We start from the raw sequence: 24,100 nt of genomic DNA, 5'->3' as shown, positions 1-24,100 counted from the left end.
TTGGACTTTATCTCCACAAAGGACAGGGAGAAAACAGGCCAGAGAATAACGTGTTTCATAGGGCATTTAATCCTTCCTTCCTGGTGGCATTCAGGAAAATGTAATGCATGACATCACTCATGGCTACATTTCTGAATTTTTCCACACTGTTCAGCAGCACTGTTCACAATAGACTTGAGCGCTAGCCTCTGGAAACAGAACCTGGGATTATACTTGCAGTTAGTAAAAGGAAGATTAGGACCTCTCCTACTTGCTACCTCACACATCTACATGAAGCTCACCACAGCCTATCCTAAACTGATACACTGAACAGAATGATATTTGCTTTTCCATCACAAACATATGGCCACACTGAAGTTACAGTGCAAAAACTGTTAATTTGTTCACAAAGAGGTAAGACTACGTTTTCTAAACAGTGCAGAGTGAGTAGGTTGGATTTAAAAAGCCGGACATCAATGCCCGGGGTGGAATTTGACCATTTATGTTTGCTGCAAAACTTAATGAATGAAGATTTTGTTAATGACAACACACAACCTACTGGTCATATTGACACAACATCCATATCTGGCAACTCAGTGCCATGCTGGATTACATGCGTGTTGAGCGCGGTACCACGCAGTCAGTACTTACTAGGCCAGTTGCATTATTCACAAACAGCTGGATTTTCTGTAGAATTATCTCAAATCATTAATAGATAGCATTTAATACAGGAGTTCAAACATTTCTGAGTGCCCGAGGTGACAGGGAACACAAGTAGCAAACACAAGAAAAAATATGGGATTGTAATTAGTAGAGCTACTGTTCACACCACCTGACAATGATGCTCCTGACAGTGCATCCATGGGATTTCAAATGGTTGACTAGCTGATGAAGCTACCCACTTAGCTGGAGACCCAATAGAAATGTCCACCATTTCCTTGCCCTAACTGTCTTTCTAATTGTTAATCCTTGACAGATCTTGAAAAAGAAAGATAATACAGATTGCTCAATCAAATTAAAATTCTTCTTCCCTAAACTCTGCCTTGCTGAGGCTGAATATGAGTCTCTTTTAGACAATACAATTTCAATGAGTATTTTCACTCTGTTCCTCCAAATAAGCCTGATAACTTCAGCAGAGAGTCATCCAAAGGTACGAAGGAGTAAAGGATTATGTAAAGGTCGTGGGTCAGATTAGAACCGAATAGCTGATAGATTTTAACTGAAAGAGCTCGTCACCAACCCTGTGCAGACAAAAACAAGTCAAAAACATGTTAGTATAGACCACTCAAAACATGGGGTTTGGGATTTGAATTTTCTTTCTTATGTTTCCTGTCTGCTTCTCATGTTTGTTTTATGAAGCATTATCCTTGGGCAGATGCACATACAAGAAAGCTGCTACCACCTCCCCTTTAAGATTGTCATGTCGTCATACTGGACAAGCCTAAGCTGAAAAATATACAAGACAGCAAGTAGGAAAATCAAAATAATCAAAATACTCTAGTAAGTTTCTGTAAAAACAGTTTGGAAGAAAAAAAAAAACTTCCAAGTTTGTTTAGTTTTATTCTTTTTTTTTTTTCAACTAACATATCATAGGTAGAAATACTGTTATTTCAGCAATCATAATACAATAGATTTTTTCATTTAAATTTTAAACATTAATTTTGCTTTAGTTGTTGGAAATTGAAAATTTTTCATTTTCCAGCTTTGGAGTGTCTAGATTTTGTGCTTTCAGAATGTTCTGCGCCTCTTTTTTCCCAGAAAGGTGGTTAACACTCCATTTCTATATTTATTAATATTTTCCAATGGGAAAAACCCAGAGTGCAGTAAACTAATCTGTGAAAGCATATTTTTCCTCACACTTCTGCACATATGTTATGATTTATCTTTTCTGCTCTGCAAAAGACTGACAAGTATGGAGAATTTCTCACCCTCCAGACAATCAAAGACAGAAAAAAAGAATTACTTTTCATGACATATTGAACATTTTTATTTTCAAGAAATCAAAATGATGTAAAAGTTCCAGTCAGGATGAACTGGAAAACTTCTTTTTCAACTGGAACAAAAGTCAATTGAAAGAAATTAATTTTCTTATGCATTTTCCAATTGGAGAAATAATAGATTGATTGATTGGCAATTTCTAACCCAGCAAATTTTTCATTTAAAATCTAGCCAACTCGAGCATCTCGTTCATGAACAATCCTTGATTATATTTTTTAAATTATTTTTTGGATATGTAATTCAAAATTGAAAGCCAATTTGTGCATAAAGATTTTAGGCTATAGATTGCTTTAAGACAGATAACTTAACAGATCTGTAAATACCTCTATATATGTAGGGATAACATTACACTCAATTACATATTAGCTGCTACGTATAATTGCAAATCATACTGGAAAATTATTTATGTAAACTAGCTAGTTTTGATTGTGTTTACTGTTTTATAGAAGGAAGATTGATTCCTTGGCTAATGAATTAGTGAAGATCATTCATGATTTTCATATGCTATTGTACAGCAGAAAAAAAAAAAAAATTGTAAAATGGCACAGGTATTTCCAGGGTGGTAATGTATGCAAATATTCATTCCCATAAACGTTCACTAGTCTGGTGTTGCTCACAGACATTCCTATAAATGTACTTCATGTTTGTGAGTGCTTGTAAATTAAACAGGATTACAGAATACCAACAAGGGAGATTGACTGGTAAAGAAATAGTAATACCTTTTCCTGGTCCCTTTATTTCTCAGCTCTACTGGTGCAAGTCTGGAAAACACAGACTTCATGACTTTGCAGTGCTTTTCCTCAGTACAGGTACAGAGAGGGACAATAGCAAGGAGAAGGTGGTCAGCTGGTCACCACCCTAAGTCCTTTCATCTTTGGCAACTGCTAACAGAGAGCACAAAGGCTCCCTGCAGAATGAAAAGAAAAAAAAAAAAACAAAAAACAAAAAACCACAAACAAACAACAACATAAAAGAACAACAGGAAAATGCACTAAACCATTAGGTACCTATTGGTGATGAAGAGGAAACAAGCTGGCATGTCCCATACAAGCACCCTTCAAGAGTCTAAAGCACGGCAAAGTGCAACCACATTTCATTAGAAAGCACCAATTTTGATTTCTTTGATTTTACCTTTGCATTGCTATGGTTACAGTAAAGTACTCTATATGCTAGTAACTTTTTTATTTTTATTTCCTGCCAGACAGGAATCAAGTGAGAAGATATTACAGAGTTTATTGGAAGATTGAACCATACTGTCATCTAGTGGACAAAAGAGCTTATTTTACTAGTTGTGTGTTTTTGTTTTTGTTTTTTTATCTTGTTTTGTTTTTTAAAATTGGCCAACTCTTCTATCAAAAGCCTGACAAACCACCGTGTTGAATTCAGTGGCACGTCACACCACTCCAGAAGCAACTGGAGTTTCTCATTCCAAAATATCAGGGACTGTTTTGCCTAGCAATAATTTTTTGTAACAATTGTTTGAATAATAGTTCCAACCTACCGAAAAGAAATATGAAATGATGTAACAAAGAGGATGATGAATTACTAGGAAGTTGATTTCTTTTTTCTATTGAGTAGTTACCATAATTCGTTTTACATGAATATTTATAAAGTGTACTATTACCAAACCCTGGAACTGAAACCAAATCCCAAAGCCCTTCACCAAATAAAAGAGGTAATTCTGACTTTTATGTGCAGAGAAAGACCCATTTATACTGGAGCTTATTCCCAAACTTCTGAAAATTTACTTATCACACCATTTTGAGTTATCTTCTATATTTTCTAGTTCAGATCTACAAGACACTTCACAAGCTTGAGTTTTTGTCTGAAGCTGACATCTTATTCTGGAGTAGTATCTATTTACATAAATGTGTGTTTATCAGCAAAACAAATGTGTTAGGAATATCCAAAAAATACATGAACATTAATGCTAGAAATTATGAGAATTCTGGGGGTTTGTTTCTAGTAAGACAATGGAAGGAATTCTGAGGGAGAAAAACACCTTCTACAGAAGAGGAATAAAAGCAACCCTTTATAAAAATATACTATCACATAAGGTTAAAATTTCATTTAAAAAACAATTAATTACTGCATAAAGTCATTTCATGAGACTTGAAGCCTAAATATAAACATGCGTCTCAGCTCTAGAAGTAATAACCCATACCTTCATTTGCAAACAGTAATATTCAGTACATATTAATCTGAACCTGAACTCTGAGCAGGTATAAGAGAGCAGAAAATAAATAAATAAATAAATAAATAAATAAAGCAATTTCTAGGCTGTCTGGGTTGCAGCATTCGAAAACCTCTTGTTTTACTGCATACACCTCTGAGTCAAAAAACTGTACCAGCATGTCTCCAAGTACCACAAGTAGTAAACAACTGTAGAATATTTTAGCCCTCAAACAAAATAAAGATGGAACCTCAATTCTCTTTTTCTAGTATCTACCAGATATTTTCATCTGCATTTCATGCATCAAGCATCACAAACTTCTTTCCAATAGTTTTCCTGGGCAGATGACTCAAAATTGCCCTTTACTTAAAGAGTGTACCGTATGTTCCACCTCTATCCTATTTCATGTTACTCTCGGGACTGCACCCAATTCCCAACCCAAAGCGACATCCTAGACACAACTCTTTGCTTGTCCAGACAGTGTTGTACTGCTCTGAACAGTGATTATTTTTCTGTTGCTCACAGAGAAACAGCAGCAATCTGCTTTCTGTTTTACTCTGTCTGCTTTTTATCAGGGCTCTATATTGATATTGAGTTTGCAGTCACTGGCTTAACAAATAACCGTTTGCTCAATTTGAAGATGACTAAAACAATGATTAAATTTAAGGGTTACAGGGGGACATAGCCCTGGATTCCAGAAAGCATCTTTCCAGTGGAAAGAGCATGTTCAGCACACTATCTGCAATTCCAAGACACCCTCTGGCATCATCCTAGCAAGTTCCATGTCTGTAGTGGGTTTACGTGGCAAGGTTTTGGTAGCAGGGAGCCATAGGGGTGTCTTCTGTAAGAAGAATCTAGAAGAACCCATGTTAGGTAAGGACCCCACTGCTGACCAGAGCCGAGCCAATAAGCAATGTTGTTTGCACCTCTGTAAGAGCATATTTAAGAAGGGGGGAAAAAAAACGCTGTGCCACACAGCAGCTGGGAGAGTGAGAGGAGTGAGAAACAGCCTTGCAGGCGCCAAGGTCAGTGAAGAAGGAGGGGGAGAGGTGCTCCAGGCGCCAGAGCAGAAGTCCCCTGAGGCCTGTGGTGAGGACCATGGTGAAGCAGGCTGTCCCCCTGCAGCCCATGGAGTACCATGGTGGAGCAGGCAAACCTGCAGTGATGGAGGCTGCGGCCTGTGGAAGACCCCTGCCGGAGCAGATTCCGGGATGGAGCTGCAGCCTGCGGAGAGGAGACCACGCAGGAGCAAGTGACCTGGCAGGAGCTGCTGCCCGTGGGGGACCCAGGTTGGAGCAGTTTGCTCCTGAGGGATGGACCCCGTGGTACGGACCCATATCTGGAGCAGTTCTTGAAGAGCTGCTGCCTGTGGCAAGCCCACACCGGATCAGTTCAGTAAGGACTGCATTCCGTGGGAGGGACCCCGCAGCACAGGGGACGAGAGTGACTGAGAAGGAGCAGCAGAGAAGAAGCGCCATAGACTGACCATAATCCCTGTTCCCCCCGTTCCTCTGCGCCGCTCGGGGGGAGGAGGTGGAAGAGGGTGATGGGGGGGAAGGCGCTTTTGGTTTCTTTCCTTTGTTTCTCGCTTCTTTAGCTTGTTAGTAAAAGGTAATAAATCTTACTGTCTCCCTGTGCTGAGTCTGTTTTGCCCATCACAATAATGACTGTGCAATCTCCTCGTCCTTATCTCAACCCTTGAGCCCTTTTCATCGTATTTTCTCCCCATTCCTCTTTGAGGAGGGGGAATGAGAGAGCGGTTGTGGTGGAGATCAGCCGCCCACCCGAGTAAAACCACCATAATGTCCCACCTTCCCTCTCATGGGGAGCTCTCAGTTTGGTAAAATGCAAAGGAAGGCAGCAGAACAGGCAGAGACTTGACAAGGAGACACTGAGAAGGGTTTGGCTGGATGTGGAGTGGGTAATTTGGGTTTGGATGTCTGTGTACTTCTCTCTCTCCGACTAGGGATGTTCAGCAAGACTGAGGAAGCATTTGGGAGGACAGATGAAGGAAAAATAAATTTGTCTTAAAGAAAAAAAAAACACGTGTTTTTTGTCTATTTCATTATCAGTTATTACAAGCTAAACTTCATCTTCTATGTAGGTATACTAGTTAGAAGGAGTGAGCACCTGTCCTAATACATATGTTTTAAGCCAGCCATAAACCACAGAGTCACTGTGGAATGCTTCATAACCACATAATTCCAATCTACAAGAACACTGTTGATAGGAAATAATGGAGGAAAGAAAAACAAGGTCTGCTTCCATTTGGCGCAGTTAAGCCTGCTTACCATCCCTTTTGGACATAGGCATCCAGATATGCAGCCATGGCTGATGCACTCCAAGTCATAGTTCTGGCAAGTCTTGGCACACTCCAGCCCTTCAGCTCTTGGGTTGTTTGCAGGACAGATAAATGTTTCCATAGGTGATCTGCATGTCAAGCTCCTTTTTACTTTTAGAAATAAATTTACAAAAATTGCTATTAGAACTCAAGTATTATTAGCAAGTATTATTCTAAAGGATGGATCAACACTGGTGTTAGAAAACTAAGTTTGAGTATACAATAGGGCAATACCACTACACTAATATTCATGACAATGTAAAGGTAACAGACCCCTTTTCTGGGGTGACCTCAGTTAGGCTAGCACAAAAGTATGTATTGTAACATAGAAGCAAAAAGATCTGCAGTAGGGTAAATACCATTCTATTGAAATAAACAGTTGGACTCCAGATTGCACTAGAGATCCAGTCTCAGACCCTGCTCTCTCGTCACAATCCCATAAACTCTATCCAGGTAGCAGTGATGAACCAGAGAAAATCACAGACCACTGGTGCTTTCCAACACAGTGCCTAGCTCAGCAAGGCAGTTTTCAGTCTCTGGGAGGTTTTAAGGTGAGATGCCTCGAAGCCGGAAGGCACACTCGGTGCATGGCAACAGTCTAACCTTCAGGCCACAAAAAAGCTTTGTCTGCACTGGAAAGGAGACCTTGCTAGTCAGAAGCAAGAGGTATAAATCTGGCTAGCTAGTGATGTCATAAAATCCTCAAACAGCAACTGGGGGCCTCAGATCACCAAAGAACCCCTTAACCTCTACAGCTGCCAAGAAACGGTGGTTGGCTAAATATAATTTTGAGAGGTGGGACAAAATGAGCCCTGCATAATCCCATATAAACATTTTGTTTCTCTCTGTAACAACAACAACAAAAAAAATAATAACAACAACAACAAAGTAATAAGAAGACTCACAACAGCACCAGCACTACAATCTCTGATTCTTCTTCCCTACCCTGAATTACCAAGAGACCAAAGAGGAAAAAGAAATGCAACAATAAATAATAATAACAAAAATTAATGCATACTAACTTCTGGCAGATGGCCTCTCATCAGCGAAAACATCTGGCAGGAAGGCACCAGTAGCTTTGTTTGTACTGCAGTGCATTAAACCGTTTTCACAATAGCTAAGAAAAACAAACAGATTTATATTTAACAAAGTGACATTTAGCTTTCACTCATGCTGTTGTTTTCAGACAGGCCTGCAAGGAACCAGTGAGAGCACAAAAATTACACCGCTCATCTAACTGATCTGTTGCTCTCCATCCACTGCATTTACCAGTGTTAAAGGCCAAACTTCCTTAAGATAATCACAGTGAAGTACTAGTGTGGTAACCCAGCATAATGCTAGTCCCCATCCTGCTGAATCTCATGCATCTGCACAGGCATGAAACTGAGCAAGACAATAGTCAGGTCCACTGCAGAGAGAGGTAAGGGACCACTCAGTGCCTGCAACATATGACTTCTGTGGTAGTAGAGAAAAGGAGAAGACACTGTTCCCAAATCTGGGCTTATTGGGAGCCACCCAGCAATTACATTACTACTCTCAGTGTACCGCTACTCAATTTAACAATTAGAAATGCTTTTTAATATTTATCTCTTTGGTAGAGGTAATTAGGTTTTAACATTTAAGAAATATATTGTAGTACATTAAAGTGTCGTTTTAAAAGCCTACAAAGTAGCTATGGTCAGTAATTAAACTCCATTTTGAACTGTCAGGAACTGTTCATGGAACAGGGCTTAATATCCTGTTTTCTGACTAAGGTGGCTTTTGAAATAATATGGATAGGGTTGAAACAGCAAAACTTATTTAGTTTGTCAGAGGCAAAATCTTGTTCACTTTCAATCTAGTTTCAGTGGCGGTAAAGGAACTAAGGAACAAAATCAGTTAGACTATCCAAAAATTTCTGAGTCACAACACGTAGGGATAAGTTACGAACACTGCACTTACCACATGGTGTAATGATCTGAAAAGACATCCTCTGGTTGGAAGATCTCACCATCATAGTAACAAGAGCACTGGAACTTTGGTACACATTCCTTGCTCTCATCCAGGTAGTGCCCAGGGGGGCAGTAGCAGCCTTCCATGCAGAATTCATCACAGTCCTCATCTGGGTAGGACAGAGATCTGCAGGTCTGGTTGCATGGCGTCCCACATTGCCGGTAAATTTGGCCTTCTGGACAGGTCATTGCTGTTGAAAGATGTGCACACCAAGGAAATCGGAATTTGATCTAAAGCCAGCTAAAGGAAAAGCTGACTAACCCAGACTGTAAAGCTGTGGATTTAAAATGTATTTACTCAATTTATTCACCAATTGAGGCCTGTATTACAGTGGTTTTCTTTAACTCTGTAATAATAGTGAAGCCTACGGCATTGCTTATGTAAACGAGCAAAACTTTACAAAGTGCAGTTGCCGATAAATGTTGAGACAACTGCAACCCCTGCAATGGAATTCCAACCACAAAATTTCATCCAGAATGAAAAACACAGGCTCTGTCCAATTTTTGTCATTATTTGCATCTACAAGTCAGGAGCACGACAAGAATGTCATGTGCACATTCACACTTCTCTTCCTTTTCAATATAGTCAGGGACAATTTGGTCAAAATAATTAGAAATGTATGTCTCTGCCTTTGTACTACAATAGTCTAAAGCCTCACAACCCAGCTCTCGGGGGGTTGTGGAAACAGGTGCAAATAGCAAAGTCACTTAGTGATTGTGTAGCCAAACCTTGGAAACTAATGGTTTTTGATGATGAATTCATTTTTATGGAGACCTCATTATGGCTTTGGAGGCATACTGGATTCTTTGTTTATAAAGGTTTAACTCAATTCTACAGCACTAATTTTGAGGAAAGCCCCTCTGCATACACCAGCATCAGCACTAGGTGGCAGCTATGACAACACATTTCAAAAGATGAGAAAACAAGTTAGTATTACCATGGGCTTTCACAAGCCTCCTATTAACCAGGATTTACAAAACCTGTCGTGTTTGTAGTAACCTTCCAAAGCAAATAGCCAGGGTCATAAGGTTATGAGGTAGGATGTTCAGTGGAGTGAGGAAAGCAGCTGCAAACAAAAGTAGGCACATTTGTATTGTGCAAAAACCAACATCGAGGTTTCAAACCAAGGCAGCTCTTCCTCCTGTCATCCCTGTAGAATGATACAATAATCCCTGCCCCCCTGTTTTGTGATCACAAATCCCCAGGAACTGTAGCAGCAATGGCAGTAAAAGAAAAATTATAGCAAGGCTAAAACCCTGCAACCTTACACAGCTGCTAGCATAGCTGAACCAACACTGAAGATCACAAAGCAAGATTAACATGCTATCAAATGTCTAATGTTTACATTCACAAAATTCTTCTGAAATGAAGAATTACTTCTATTTACTGAAGAGAGGCGTGGTTGCACCAACATCTCTTCCCAACTTCTATTGAGGTACCTGTAATCCAGACATGGGAGTGTAAACCCCTAACTTGAGGATCCAGGCAACAGGCATCCAAGGTGACTTGAAGCCTTCTTCAGAGCAGAGATCTCCCAGATTTGGGACTTGTGTCCAAACTATTTAACCTTCCTTTCACAACACAAAACCTAGAAATGCATATGTGCTTATCAACACAGTAGGCAGAGTAAATATCTCCTAACTCAGAAATAAATAGATGACAGGTTCACTCACAGTTATAGAAGTCTTTGGCAGCTATTCACTGAACAGCGCTTCTAACTTACATGAACACAGTCTCTGCAGTAAATCAAATACTGAATAGGCACAGCTCAGGGCTGAAGACCATTTAAAAAGTAACTTTCATTACTAAAGGCATGTGCAAGTTAGTGGTAAGGCTCCCTGCCTACAAGGACATGTTTACAGTGGATCCCTTTTTTAGCTAAAGCTTTGTAACTCATCTCACCTGCCCATGCACTTCCTAACACTTAAAACATCCTCTGGTTTTCTGGTTCAAATACCTAAGGCTACATTCACACTCCAAGTCCCAATACACTACTGCATCACCTCTCAGCAACATCTGTTTTTAACAGCAAAAGGGCAAGACAGCTGACCTGGGAGGGGCCTGCTGTCTGTACACTATGCAATAACACCATCACTGAAAAAAAAAGAAAGAAAAAAAAAAGAGAAAAAAAAAAGAGAAAAAAAAAAGAGAAAAAAAAAAAAGAGAAAAAAAAAAAAAAGATCCCCTTATTGCCAGGAAAATGAGAGGAAAAGGCGAGGTGCATCTAGTCATTCTACTGATGCCTGCTATAAAACTAAAACAGCTCAAAGCTGTGCTCTAAAGCTCAGCCTGTCCTGGGGATAAGATGCAAAATAGTGGGAAAGCATTAGAAAATTTGTTTGTGAGGTTGTTCATACAGCTTCTTGTGGACAGGCTTTCAACCCAGAGTGAAAGGAACGTAAGTCCTTACCAGTTTCTTGGGTAGTGCAAGAAGAAAACAGTCACACCTAGGTCAGAGGCTCTGCACAAAGACTCACCCTGGCAGACTTAACACAGTTGCACCAGCTGGTATGCTGAGCCCCACAATGCAATGCAGTCATTCTCAAATGCAGCTCAGATCCAGCACTCCTGGATCTACCAGACAAATCCTCTCCCAGAAGCCATGCAAACAAAATAAGCAACCAGCCTACCCCCACCAGATATGGAAAAATAGTGGGCTGAGCAACAGGTCCCTAAAACCTGAAGAAAGATCTAGGGAACTGTTTATTGCTTCTCCTTTGCCACCAAACACTATACACATACATATATATGTAGACACACATACATATACACACACACAAGAGGCATGCATGTGCATCAGCTTCACAGACCTTGACATTACGGCCTATCTGCTCCTTCCACGCACCACAAAGGGACTGGCTCTATTGGTTATTCACAGTAGGCTGCAAGGGCAGGAGTCAGCTCTTAATCAAACAAACTAAAATCATTTCAGAGACGTGGGAGATGAATGTGTTTGTTAGCTTGATAGGAAGCAGAAATTCTGTGCCCTGCTAATGACTTACCTCCCTGCCACTTCAAATCAAGCAAACCATTTCTGTCAAGTCATTCCCAAAAAACTGAATCTCAGTTGACCAATGTAGAAATGGAGCACGTGTTTAGTGCACCCCCATCAGCACAAATTATGCAACTTGCGCATTCACATCTCCAGCCCATTAAAAGAGGATATGTTCTCCTTCATGTGACAGGAGATTTCTGGAGCATCAGGATTATTTAATGGGGACTGATGGATCTGCAATCACGGAAATCGTCACTCTATGAGAGCATAAAGTGCTCTGTAATGCACAGAGAAGAGGAAGCAGCACTGCACTATTAAAGATTAATTGTGAAAATTGACTTGTTCAATTACAGAAAGAACGATGGTGCATTATCGCTGCTCTTTCTTTCAGCTTCCAGACCTGCACATTTTTAAAAGGATTTTTATTACATTACTGTTCCACTATCTGAACATTTACATAAATTAGGTAAAATATTATGAAACCATGCAGCAGTTTAATATAAACTGGTTTTGTTCTCATTCACAGTAAATACTATCCAGCCTGCAGAAGCTACAGCCACTGACCCTACAGGTACAGATCCTATCAAATGGAACACCAATGACCTTTTTCTCTATCTACCCCTCCCTCTCCCTCCTAATTTCTACACACTGTGTTTATAAATATTTTTCCCAGCCTCAGTTTGGGAAGAAGTATGAAACAGATCTGGAAAGCCTGCAAGCCTACGTGATTTTCACCAAAATTCTCAATTGTCTTCTTTCCTTAATAGAAAAGTTGCTCGGGAAAATGGAAAAACATCCATTTCACAAATATTTATGGAGAAAAGTGTGTATGTGTCCATCAAAATTCCATTGCAATGGATTTTTTTCCTACCATACTGACCTAACAGAAAGGCAAGCAATAAATAAAAAGTGTGTGCTCCTTCTGTTCCAGCTTCTTAGCAGTTTGGCTATTACTCTTGCACTGGACTGATCTATGCAAAAACATTTTGTTACCCCATTTCCTCAAATCTGCAATATGAATTTTTGTTTTATCCTCCTGCAACATCTCATCTTTTAGACTGCCAGCCTTTGAACCAGGGTTGCCTCTTACTACAGGTGGGATGCTGTACATGATCCTTATGGGAATTCAAAACTCAACTCTTGTTGATTCTCATAGGAGTTAAATGTCTACACAAAATGCCACAGCCAAAGCTGTTTGTTGTGCTCAGTGATACAATTCACAGGCAGATAATCAAATTTCAGGCTGTCATCTTGAACCAGCTTCCAAATCATATTAGAATTTACAGGGTGAAGAAGTAAAGGAGCTCAAGTGTGGTCAGCAAAATGATGTTCACCCACTAGATGAATGGTGTACATGAAAATAAGATCTGACGTAGATCTCAGACCTCTGCACTGATGGGTTGGTAATCAAACTCCTAGGGAGTTCTTCAAACACTGGGACAGGTGCCAGAGTGGTTGCAGGATCTCTGTTCTTGGACATATTCAAAACTAGCCTAGGCAAGGCCCTAAGCAACCTGCTGTAAATTAGCCCTGTTGTAAGCAGAAGACTGCTAGAGGTCCCTTCTGATAAAAACTGATCTATAATTTCTGTTATGTTCTATGACACCACCTGACTGAGTATCTGCCTTTCTGCTTCCTCCATACCCTCAACTTCTGCTATGGTCAGGAGTCACTGACGAGGTCAGGAGCCAGGGAAGCCCGAGCCTCAAAGGTACCAGAAAAGCAATTCATACATTACTACAAATCTCTTGGAGATTCCCACCCTGGAACGTGCAAAAGGTTTTCAGATGAGTAGCTGAAACTTAAATGCAGCTGAAAATGGAAATCCAGTCAAAATTCTGAGGCTTCTCAGATGACTGCTTCTCCCCCACTGCTGAACAGTTTTTGCGAACAGTTCTTGCATCATTGTTGGACTGAAGGAAAGATGTACTCTCTCAACAATTTCCATAAGAAATATTTGGCAAAGTGCAGAAATCATCTCATTCTAGATTTATCATTCAACATAACCAAGAAATTCCTCCAAGAAAAGGAAAGCAAGTAATTTTTAGGAGCATTTCACTTACGGCACAAGTTGGGCTCTCTCCACTGGACCAAAACATTTTTCCTAGCACAGGCTGTTGCATAATTAGCAATAGCAGAGCACAAACAATCCTTGCCATTGGAGCAAGAGCAAACATCAAAGCGGCAGTTCTTCACATAGGGAATGGGACTGACTTCACGGTGACAGGGTTCAAACACAGAAGACATCAGAACTGAGCAGGATTCCTCAGCATATTTTGCTAAATTGAAAAGAGAAAAATGATATGCATGCATTGAATCAATCAGTGGCTTTCAAGAAAATATAGAAGAGACACAATAAGCATTTTATTTTGCTTTTGAGGAAAAAAAGAAAAGAAAAACAAGAACAGAAAAATAAAATAGGATCAAATAGGCATAGATAGCATCATAGCTCATAGGTCATGAGCTCCACTAAAAGAATAATGTTTCACTAGTAAAACAAATCAAGGAAAAGCAATACTTTTATATTTTGTTACCACTATTTCTGGCACTGCAGTTCCTTTTACAGGCCTCCTTCTTTCTGCTGCTTTTTATATTTGTAAAATTAAACCTTCTAGGCTGCACTCCACCCGTGAATCAACAGTGCCTGATCTGGTCTATGGCCACAAAATTTGCTGTGTGCTTGCTCTTCCCAGAAATTGGAGCCTGTTGTAACACCTGGCACAAGAAAATTGCTCTTAGATTTGCTCCCAGTGTCCCAGCAGGACAGCCAAGCAGCACAGAGGAGAAGAGGAAAGCTGACTGTTGGGATGCAGTAAGAGCAGGAAGAAGGGATCAAGAAAAGTGTCTAAGGTGTAATGACACCTTAGGAGTGAAAAGGACGGGTGTTCTGTCCACCCAGAGGATAAAGAGTGCATTGCTATCAGTGGCACACATTTGTGTAGTGCCTGTAATGGTCTAGCTGGAACTGTAATTCAAACTGAATGGTAGCATGATCTCACATTACTGACTTCTGTTTTAAATTTTCACAAAACATTACATTTTCCACAGTAAGACTGCATTAATTGGTGTTGGTTTTGTTCTCCACCCCCCCCCCCCCTTTTTTTTCCTCTATTATATACAATGGAAGATCACAGGTTGTTGCACAATAGGACATGTTAATTTTGGATGGAGTTCAGTACCTAAATGAGGATTGAGATTGCAGGGGTCATTGTCTTGCTTTAACAAGTCTTGGCAGTCTGCATTGAGCTTCCAGGAGTTTCCAAAATCTTCCAGAAGAGTTTCCACCATGCCAGAAGGAGTAAGAAAATCATCCCCCTGATTACCATTGTAGTTTCCGCATAGCCCACACATTCTTTCAGTATACACTGGAGACAACTAAGGAACACAATGTTAGCCTGGTCATCTTCCAGAATAGGTCACCACTGTAGAGCAAAATTTTCTAAAGAATGAACCATACAGAGTTTAACAATCAAAGAATTTCTAAAATATATTCTAAAGCACTATAGACACAATTTCATTGTATTACATTTTTAAACTACTCACAAAAATGCTATTATTAGTAGCTGCAGGAAAATTTTTGCATGCTACAGTGATAACTTCAGATGGTAACTGAGGGTGAATAGGAGAAATAACGGCTTGCTTTTGTGCCTTAATCAGCAGTCTAGTGTAATCTTTCCCTCTTTTTCTCTTTCCATTCGTATAAATGAACAGGATGATGGCAGGGGAGTATGTGTGGCATTTTTTAATATAGTGAGATCACTGAATCATAGAATGGCTTGGGTTGGAAGGGATGTTGAAGATCATCTAGTTACAACCCCTCGACTGGGGCACCCACAACTTCTCTGGGCAACCTGCTCCAGTACCTCACCACCCTCTGAGTAAAGAATTTCCTCCTAATCTCTAATCTAAATCTTCCTTCTTTTACTTTAAAACCATTCCCCTATGAGTTGATTATATTACTAATGGAATAGTAGTTTGGGAAAAGATACAGCACCTGAAACCATTTCACGTTTTAAAAGAAAATTTTAAGATGAAGAATATTTAAACAGTTTTGTGACAAAACAGAAACAATGTTGGAGTTGTTTCCCTTAATGTTAAGAAATGTTATTAAAATAAGGAAGAGAGCACTATCCCAAAGCGACATTACCTCACATCAGAGCTTCCTCCCACCTAGAGAAATTTATCACACACTAAAAGAAACATTGCAAGAAACCCACAGAGCAACGTACTTTTTGCCCTGCCTTATTCTTAGTGCAAACCAAGAGACATCTGAAATGGGACCCTAAATTTAGAAATACACAGAAGAAAATCTTCCAAACATTATTATTCATAGGAAGGTGTCAATATCTTTTATTTCAGTAAGAATTGTCAGTTTATAGTAGAGGTAAAAATCTGATACATCACAAATATTGCCAACTTTCCCTGGAAGCTAACTCAGTGCTTTAATGCTACAGTAGCTCTCTGCATGCATTTTCTAGAGTGCTCTTAATCACACTGGCAAGAGTAACTAGTGAAACAGAAACCAAAAAAGCTAGAACAAAACATTTTTGAAGAAAATTCTTGTTCTGTATGATTAAAAAATAAAAATTAAAACATTCTCCAATATATAACCTAATACTAACCTCCCTTCAAACATAGAGGTCAGAGAATAAACACAGAGCATCAAAAGGAACAATCATGAATTCTTGGAAGATATTATCCTTATTGCTCCAATGGCCAAGGACAGTACTATTTCCATGTACTCCGTAGACACATAATGCTACATATAAATCCAAATTCTGACAAATTTTCAAAACACTGGTACTTAGATGAAAGCTTGAATCACAAGTATCAAGTGGTCACAGAAATGGGGGGGGTGCTTCTTGAGGAACACACAACAGTTTTGTTGGTGGTGGTGGTGGATTTTTTTTGCTTTTTGTTTGTTTTTTCTTTTTTTTTCTTTTTCTTTTTTTTTTTTTTTTTTTTGCCAGAAGACTGGCCGAGGTAATGGAACTGTATCACTTCCGTGAATTGTCAGAAACATTTGGCAACAGTCAGCCTACAAATACAGCACAAATTAACTCTCTAAAAGCAATTAAAAAGATGTTCAGTAACAAGGGAGGGAACTCAGAGAAGAACAGAATAAATGCAGGCAGTTGGAGAAACTTCCGCTGCTTTCAAAGCAAAAGGATCTGGAGCAGAAAATAAGATTTGTTTTACCTCTAAGGAAGAATTTGCTAGGCTATATGGGTCTCTGACCAGATCAATACAACAATAAAACCTACACATCTGCTTTCCAAACTTATTCCTGATCTTTCTTCCCTGCTGTCCTTTCAACGCTTGTGCACACTCCTGAATGAGCTTTGACAAACATTGTGCTTGCGCCAGATATGACATTTAAGACAAATTTCAGGACAGGCAAGGAGAAGGTAAAAGCCATACTATGGTTCTGAAATGGCAAACCTCATTGTTCGGTAAAAATATCATCTCTGGGAAAAACAGTTTTCTTCATTAAACTCCTCATTGAGCAAAACTGCCCCACACAGGGTTCAGCTGCAGAGCCCCGTTTACAAGCCGGGCTCAGATACATAGGGCTTATGGTTAAGCACTCGTCCACACAAGAACGGCACGAGGATACAGGTCTGCAGCTGCCCTGCATCACGCGGGAACATGCCCTGGCTGGCTTAGTGCCGGTAGCCTGCAGGTCTTCACACCAGGAAGCAATGCTACAAGAGGACTCACACTTCTGAAGGATCAAGTACGCCCTCAGAGACAACATTTGCAGTCCCCAGGACCTACCAATCTAAAGAAACACAGTTTCTTGTACAAGCAGGAGGGTGATGGATGACTTAGTCTAAGTTGTTTTTTATCTTCTTGGCAGATGCAAAGACCACTGCAGCTCACTGTGGCTATGTAACCTGACCTCCCGCATAACTCAGCCGGGACCTCGTTCTCTTTTATTTGAACTACAGTATCTCTTGGCATGGGGTTCCACAATTTAAGCATTCCAGTGATTCCAGAAGCCATTGGATCAGGGTCAGGTGTGTGTGTTGGCTTATCAGCTATCAGGAGAATATTCCATAGTAAACACCCTTATTCCCCTCCCTCACAGGATTTTCTGCACTGCAACTTATTCTGCAGCTTACAACAGACAAATATATATATTTGTATATAAATATATATATATATACATAAAAGGTTGTTGCATGAAACTTTCTGTTACTGCAGCTAAACTGCTTCCTTTACAGTTCATTTATTTTAAAACTGGCTTGAGCATTCTACTGCTGTCTGCAGCACAGGCAAATCCTAATTGTTAATCAAGACTGACATTAAACATTCCTCATAGTAGAAGAAACATGCAACATATATTGTACTAGTTAATTGATCTTTCCTGGAAATTACAAATAACTGTGTCCCTGGAGACACATTCTTCCCTTATTTTAAGTCATATGAATCCATTGCTATAGAAAGGACAGTCAGAGCTAATGAAAACAAAAAAAAAATCAGTTTAGAGGATATCTGCTGAACTAAACATAAAACTATTCATGGTTAATAATGGCCATCATTGCACAAAAATGAGGGAAAAAAAAAAAAAGCTACCACGCCGCTGTAGGATGAAAATGTTTGTTTCTGGAATACAAAAGGACATGTATATTGCTCTGGGGGTAGCAAAGGAGAATGGAATTTCTAACATGCAATAGAAAACAATTTCTCACTTCAGACAAGAAAATTCCTGTACATGTTTGGGTGGGACAAGAGGTGGTGAAAAGACAGAAATAAAGCAGACAGAAAGAAAGAGTGAAAGAATACCTTCACAAGGAGTTCACCATGGCCATCCCAGTCAATCTGCAAATCTTCCCCATAGGTAAGGTGAACCGAAGTCCTCATCGTGTGCTGGATCCGAAGGGCACCTTAAGGCAATCACAAAGTGTCAGCCAAGTCTAGATGCGTCATTTCATTCTATGGGACTGCTGTGGCCCTCTGAACAGGACAACAGGGTAGCTGCCACAAAGCAGGGCAACAGGGACACACAGGTCTGCCAAAGCAAGGAGCACAAACTATCACCCTTCAGGCTTCCCAAACTTTGTGCCTGCTCAGCAGATTACAATTGTGTGAACTTGTCCATAGGCTCTGCTTTACAGTACTCAGGAGCCCTACAATGTGCATTCTGAAAAAAATCAAGTATTAATTTTGACATTTTGCTAGATAACTGGTGGGATTTAAAACTTCCGTATATATATATATATTTTTAAAAAAAAAGTAATAATTAAAAATAACAAAAAATAATAAATATACCAATAGCAGTTTTCAACATCACCCAAATCCAGACCAACTTAATTCTGCTGATTTTAGAAGTGCTGACCCAAAATGGGTCAGCTGGAGAAGCTGGAATGACAGAAATGACAGAACTTCTAGAACACGGAAATACAGAGGCAGCAAGTGAGAATTTGGTATGGAAAGCACATTTTGATTGAAATGTTCCAGAAAAGACTAACAAAGGGGACCCCTTCAGCGGCTGGCCAAAGTTATCCCACACAAACACACCTTGTAGCAAAGGAATCTGTATGTCTTGTCCATTCAGTGAAATTCCTCCTCCATGTTTCATTTTAATCAGGCTGTTGTCCATATCTTGGATTCGGACAGAAGCTGAGCGAGTGCATACAGCATCAGGATCATCTGCACACTACAGAGAAGTGAAAATGTGCTGTGAAACTCAATATTTTACTTTACTGATGACTTAGCCCCAGGCCCACAAAAGGCATTTCAACATCTAATTCAGGAGGTGTTAAGTGCCTCGATGGTTTTACAGACCTAGCTTCTGAAGCCCACAAACACCAGACTGGCAGCCTTTCCTCCATTATGCTGTTAACCACACACCAGGGAGCTTTCTGCACCTCCTGGCCTGGAAAGCAGTCTGCAGAAACTACACTGCAGCAGTGTCAGCAGGACGCTAGGGCAGCCTGCGCTGGTCTGGCTGCCGTAGGGGCAAGCAATCCACCGCAGAGCCCATCACCCTGGGAAAGAACCCTGCAGTTCACACTACCCAGGACTGATAGGGTGTTTATTTTACCAGTTGTGGGTTATGCAGATGAGGAACAAGGCCCCAGTTTTCCTCCCTGGTTTCGAAAGCAGTTTCAGTGGAAACACATTTTGCAAGTTTCCAAACACAGATGACTCAGAGCTGCATTATCAGAGCTTTCTGACGTAGGCTACAGACGTAGATGGTGTGTATATCCGTCACACCCCCATTCCTCTGAAGCCTGCAGCTCCTCTGTTGCTTGTGCCCTGTGCCTCTTTCCTCTCCTCCTGCAAGGCAGACCAATACTTCCCCTCGCTCCTATAAATCTCCTGACTCAGCCGCACCTCTCCCTGCCTGCAGATCCTCTGGTCCCACCCCTGTTCCTGATTCAGAACCCTTCCAGTCTCCAAGCTCGTTCACCTCTTCCCACGTACAACTGGTCGATCAGCTTAAAGACAAGCTTCACCTCTCTGTGACACCCCCTACAGTGTCTCCTTCCCTCCCCATTTTGGTCTGGCTCCCTTTCCAACCTGTCTCCATTCACTGACCATTGAGCTGCTTTTCTCACTTTCTTCAGGGGAGGCAGTGGAGAAAGCCACGAGGTGCTGAGAGACCAGTGAGCAATAGGAATGATCCAGCTGCTTAACCAAATGGAAAGTAACCCACGATGCTACTCTGCCACTGCACCCCACTCAGTGTCTGAGGAAATGCATTTTCCATAGGCACTGGTGAGCCACTAGCCTTCAGAGAGCTTAGTAAGGGGTGCACCCTCTCCTGTGTGCATTTGCTCAGCTGGCAGAGAGACAGCAGAAGCTCATTCTCCAAATCACATTATGAATTTGAATCTCCAGGTAGGCTCCTGAGAATGGCAGCAAAGCGCTTATTAACCAAGGAGAAAGACTGCATCTGTTATTTAAACTAATTATTTTATAGGAAAATTACTTCTGTTTGCCTGTGCATCTGCAACTCATATCATAATCCCACAGCCCTTCCCGCTTTCTCAAGAACATGCGCATGCACAGGCACAAGCCAAAGCTGCTGTTACCTGGACAGTCTCGATGATAACAGAAAAGGAATTTTCCACACAGTCTTTGGCAAATAAGTACTGGCAAATCCCACTGAAGGTGAAATACTTGTTGTCAAAGGTTTTGAAATGGGATTGGCCGGTGACAGAGCACTCCCCTGGAAAACACGTAAAGCAGTTAATCACCCCGGTGTGAGCTGTGAGCAAAATCCTGCCCCACCATGCCATGGAAGGGGAACAGCAGCTGGGTGGCTGCACAGAGACCATGTGCCCTGCAGGCCAGAGAGCATGGACAAGATGCTTATCTCACTGTTTATTCCTGTAAGTCATTACCAATAGCAACAACGGCGCCAACAAAAGCTGGGAAACATGGTATAAATCACACTCAAGAACTGAAATTCATGTCCACAGAAAAGCCTATCCAATGCTTCAAAAAGAAGCTTATGAGGACATCAGAGAAGGCCTTAGTTCCCTGCACTGAAGTGAATTTGATTCTTCTGTGGTATATACCTGTGTGGCCCTGAGAAATCAGCACAGCTTCTCAAGGTTTATTCCAGCTGGCTGATACACAAATCACACTAGTTTAAGTTAAGTAAATGGATGCTGATGGATGCTGATGGCACTAGCCAATTTTAAACAGCATTCCCTACTCCCTTTTATGTAGCAACCAAGTTTCCTGCTTTATAAAATGAGGAAGCTGAGGCACAGAGGGTGGAAGTGCTAATTTCCAAGATTGCTACAGCCCATTTGTGGCAGAGCTGAGAAGGGTACTCAGGATTCCCCAGCAGCACTGACAGCGTTGTGCTCTGGGCCACAGAGCCCCTTTACGCCTATGCAAGGACTTGCAACATCTTGGCTTAGTACACTTGAAAACCACTTTTACTTAGCCCAGAGTCACACATCTGCACCCACAGACATGATTGCAGAATGCAGGAGTTTTTACAGAGTTAAAGATCAGAATTTGCAGCAATACTTTTTGGACTCTCACTGCTGCCCTGCTCTTCTTCTGCAGAGGTACCTCATTTTCAGTATGTGTTACACAGTTGTGTCCTGGCAGACTGACAGCCATGTCTTTGTCAGTCTGCTTGTGCTTTTATAGCATTACAGTACGGTTTTATAAAGGCAACAGTGTCTGAAAGCTTCCTTCACAATGGCCTCCTTTAACACAGCCCCAAAATAAGTGTTGATTCCTTTGTTGGGCTGACTTGAATACCAGTAACTTCTTCTAACTTTAAAGTAAAAATACTTTATCAGAATGAAGAGCTGGAAGACAACCACAGATGGAGTTCTTCCATGGGCAGAATTTATGCAGATCATTATTCTCAACCATTATCTTAATTAACTAACTAAATAAAGTAAAATAAATAAAGCTAAAAATAAATCTATAGTTACAATAGCTAAATCTAAAGTCCTCACAGAATAATACAAAAGTCTGTCTTGCCCACACTTCTTCTACAAAAAGAAACTATTGAAACATTTCAACATCTTAACATTTTTGTAAGTTGTGGCTTTCCATTTTCAGGATTGCAGTATTCAGGACACACAGCTGGGATGTAGACCCCTGCTATGCTACAGCCTCTGCAAATACATTAGGAAGGTTACAACTTCAAAGAACCTGCAAACAAAGTCTTTCATATGAGCTTTACACATAGAGATGTTCCTACTGCAAACAAGGTGGGAAGAACCTCCTTGCCTAGAACAAAGTTCAGGTGCTGGGCCTGCATTGACAGTACTGACAAAGGATGGAGAAAGTTTAATGTTACAGTTTGGCAGGTTAACCCCATGACTTTCTCTCCACTGCCTTTGAGTCCCATGGAAGTTTTGTCTAATGAGTGCCAAAAGGAAATTTCCCTCTTCACCATATTATTCAACAATAACTGCCTTAATCCAGCCTCTGTTAAAGAACAACCTCACAGATCCTGAGGAGCCCCAACGTTGCACTGCTCTGATTCACCCTAAGAAAAATCTAGTACTCAATGAATATTTGTCATCCCCCATCTGTTTGGAGGGTAGCTTGGTAAATACAAAAATAAAAATAAATTTAAAAATCACTCTTTCTGTTAGAATAAGCTTAGACAAAGGTAAAACAAGTGTTACTCTAATCAAGTACACAGTCAATTAGCTACTAGATATGGAGAACAGATCTAAAGAAAACAAGGGATAATGCACCACATTATGTGCAGGTTGATTTTCAGGGTGTTCTCTGCAACCAAGAACCAAAAAAACAGGTTTGCAGCCTGAAGAGCTATAGCCTGCTCCCTGAGACAAGTCCCAGCCCTTTGGCATTGCTCCTGGAACTGAGATTTCTTTCCTGAGGCAAAGTCCCTTCTTATGGGTCCCTCCATCTATTCTATTTGTTTTAATGCAACCCATGAGATTTCCTGAAACCCACAGCCCTCATAATTAATTTAATTAAGATATCAGCTTGAGAGCTTCTTGCTAGTGCTATCCTGCTATTGCTAGTTGGATGACACCAACTTCTGAAACACCGCCTCCAGGTGGGTACCCAGCTCTATCACCTAATTTACAGCTAGGCAATTCATTCATACAATATACAGGAGCCCTTTCCTGACAACTGTTAGTAAAAAAGAATGAAATTGCCTTGAGTTTTTGGGAGTCTAAATGTATGAACTATCTGTGGTGATTTCAGAAAAACGTGATATCAGAAATAGTTGTTACAAAAATACTCAATAATAAAAATACGCTGTAATATTGCTTCAAATTTAGACAGAACAGGATAGGGCTAATGTTGCTATCGAAGACTGCTACTTCAGGAAGTTTTGCTGCCCAGCCATAGAAGAGTTTGTAGATGTCAGTGGGTACCTGTACAACAACTGTACTTCTGGGACCTTCTGGGTCGTATACAAACCTAGCTGAAAAATGATTTGGATATGTTGGCTGAAGGCACAAAAATAAGTTAGTTTTGCTTTTGACAAATGATTCTGCAGAGCTTCCCAACTCGGAAAAAGGTAGCGATACTGTATTTCCCTTTGCACAAAGCTGTATATTGATACCTGATCGCAGGCCTCAATTTCAGGCTTACCTTCATCTCTATAATCTATGGAGAAAAAATGGCTGGGGTTAAGAATAAAAATTTGGCCCACATATTATTCATAGTAGTCCAGAAAGCAAGGAGATTAAAATCTATATTCTAGTTCAAAAGCTAAGTTCAAAAAGACCTATTCCTCATTTGTAAACATGTTACTGCCCATTAGCTAGAAGACATAAATCACCTGGATCTGTGTCCTTGATTTTGTGTTGTACTGAGACTCCCTGTACCTGGAGAGATCTCTACTGAGAACCTCAAGCACAGGTTTTCTCACAGTCCTGCTTGGCATAGCACAGTAAAAATGTCATTTCTATTTTGAATATTTGCGTACCCACTCTTTCACTTTTTTATTTTTTTCTCTTTTTCTTTTTCTTTTTCTTTTTCTTTTTCTTTTTCTTTTTCTTTTTCTTTTTCTTTTTCTTTTTCTTTTTCTTTTTCTTTTTCTTTTTCTTTTTCTTTTTCTTTTTCTTTTTCTTTTTCTTTTTCTTTTTCTTTTTCTTTTTCTTTTTCTTTTTCTTTTTCTTTTCTTTTTCTTTTTTTTCTGATGACA

The 24,100-nt window shown here is 40.3% G+C and overlaps 1 protein-coding gene across 2 annotated transcripts in view; it reads right to left on the bottom strand.

The window, feature by feature from the left end:
- The window catches only part of VWF (von Willebrand factor), a 147,827-nt gene that overhangs the window by 90,756 nt on the left and 32,971 nt on the right, over positions 1-24,100 (bottom strand). For both annotated transcript variants that reach the window (XM_083819388.1, XM_083819389.1), the window contains exons 11-18: positions 20,523-20,659; positions 19,003-19,141; positions 18,268-18,368; positions 14,658-14,853; positions 13,542-13,757; positions 8,433-8,673; positions 7,514-7,608; positions 6,442-6,602 (exon numbers count right to left, since the gene is read on the bottom strand). In XM_083819388.1, coding sequence (XP_083675514.1) covers positions 6,442-6,602; positions 7,514-7,608; positions 8,433-8,673; positions 13,542-13,757; positions 14,658-14,853; positions 18,268-18,368; positions 19,003-19,141; positions 20,523-20,659 — 1,286 coding nt within the window. The remainder of the gene's footprint in view (positions 1-6,441; positions 6,603-7,513; positions 7,609-8,432; positions 8,674-13,541; positions 13,758-14,657; positions 14,854-18,267; positions 18,369-19,002; positions 19,142-20,522; positions 20,660-24,100) is intronic.

The sequence above is a fragment of the Anser anser genome (assembly GCF_964211835.1).
Source record: "Anser anser genome assembly, chromosome: 1".
In the NCBI taxonomy this organism is placed as follows: domain Eukaryota; kingdom Metazoa; phylum Chordata; class Aves; order Anseriformes; family Anatidae; genus Anser; species Anser anser.
This window is presented reverse-complemented; position numbering and strand designations above follow the sequence as displayed.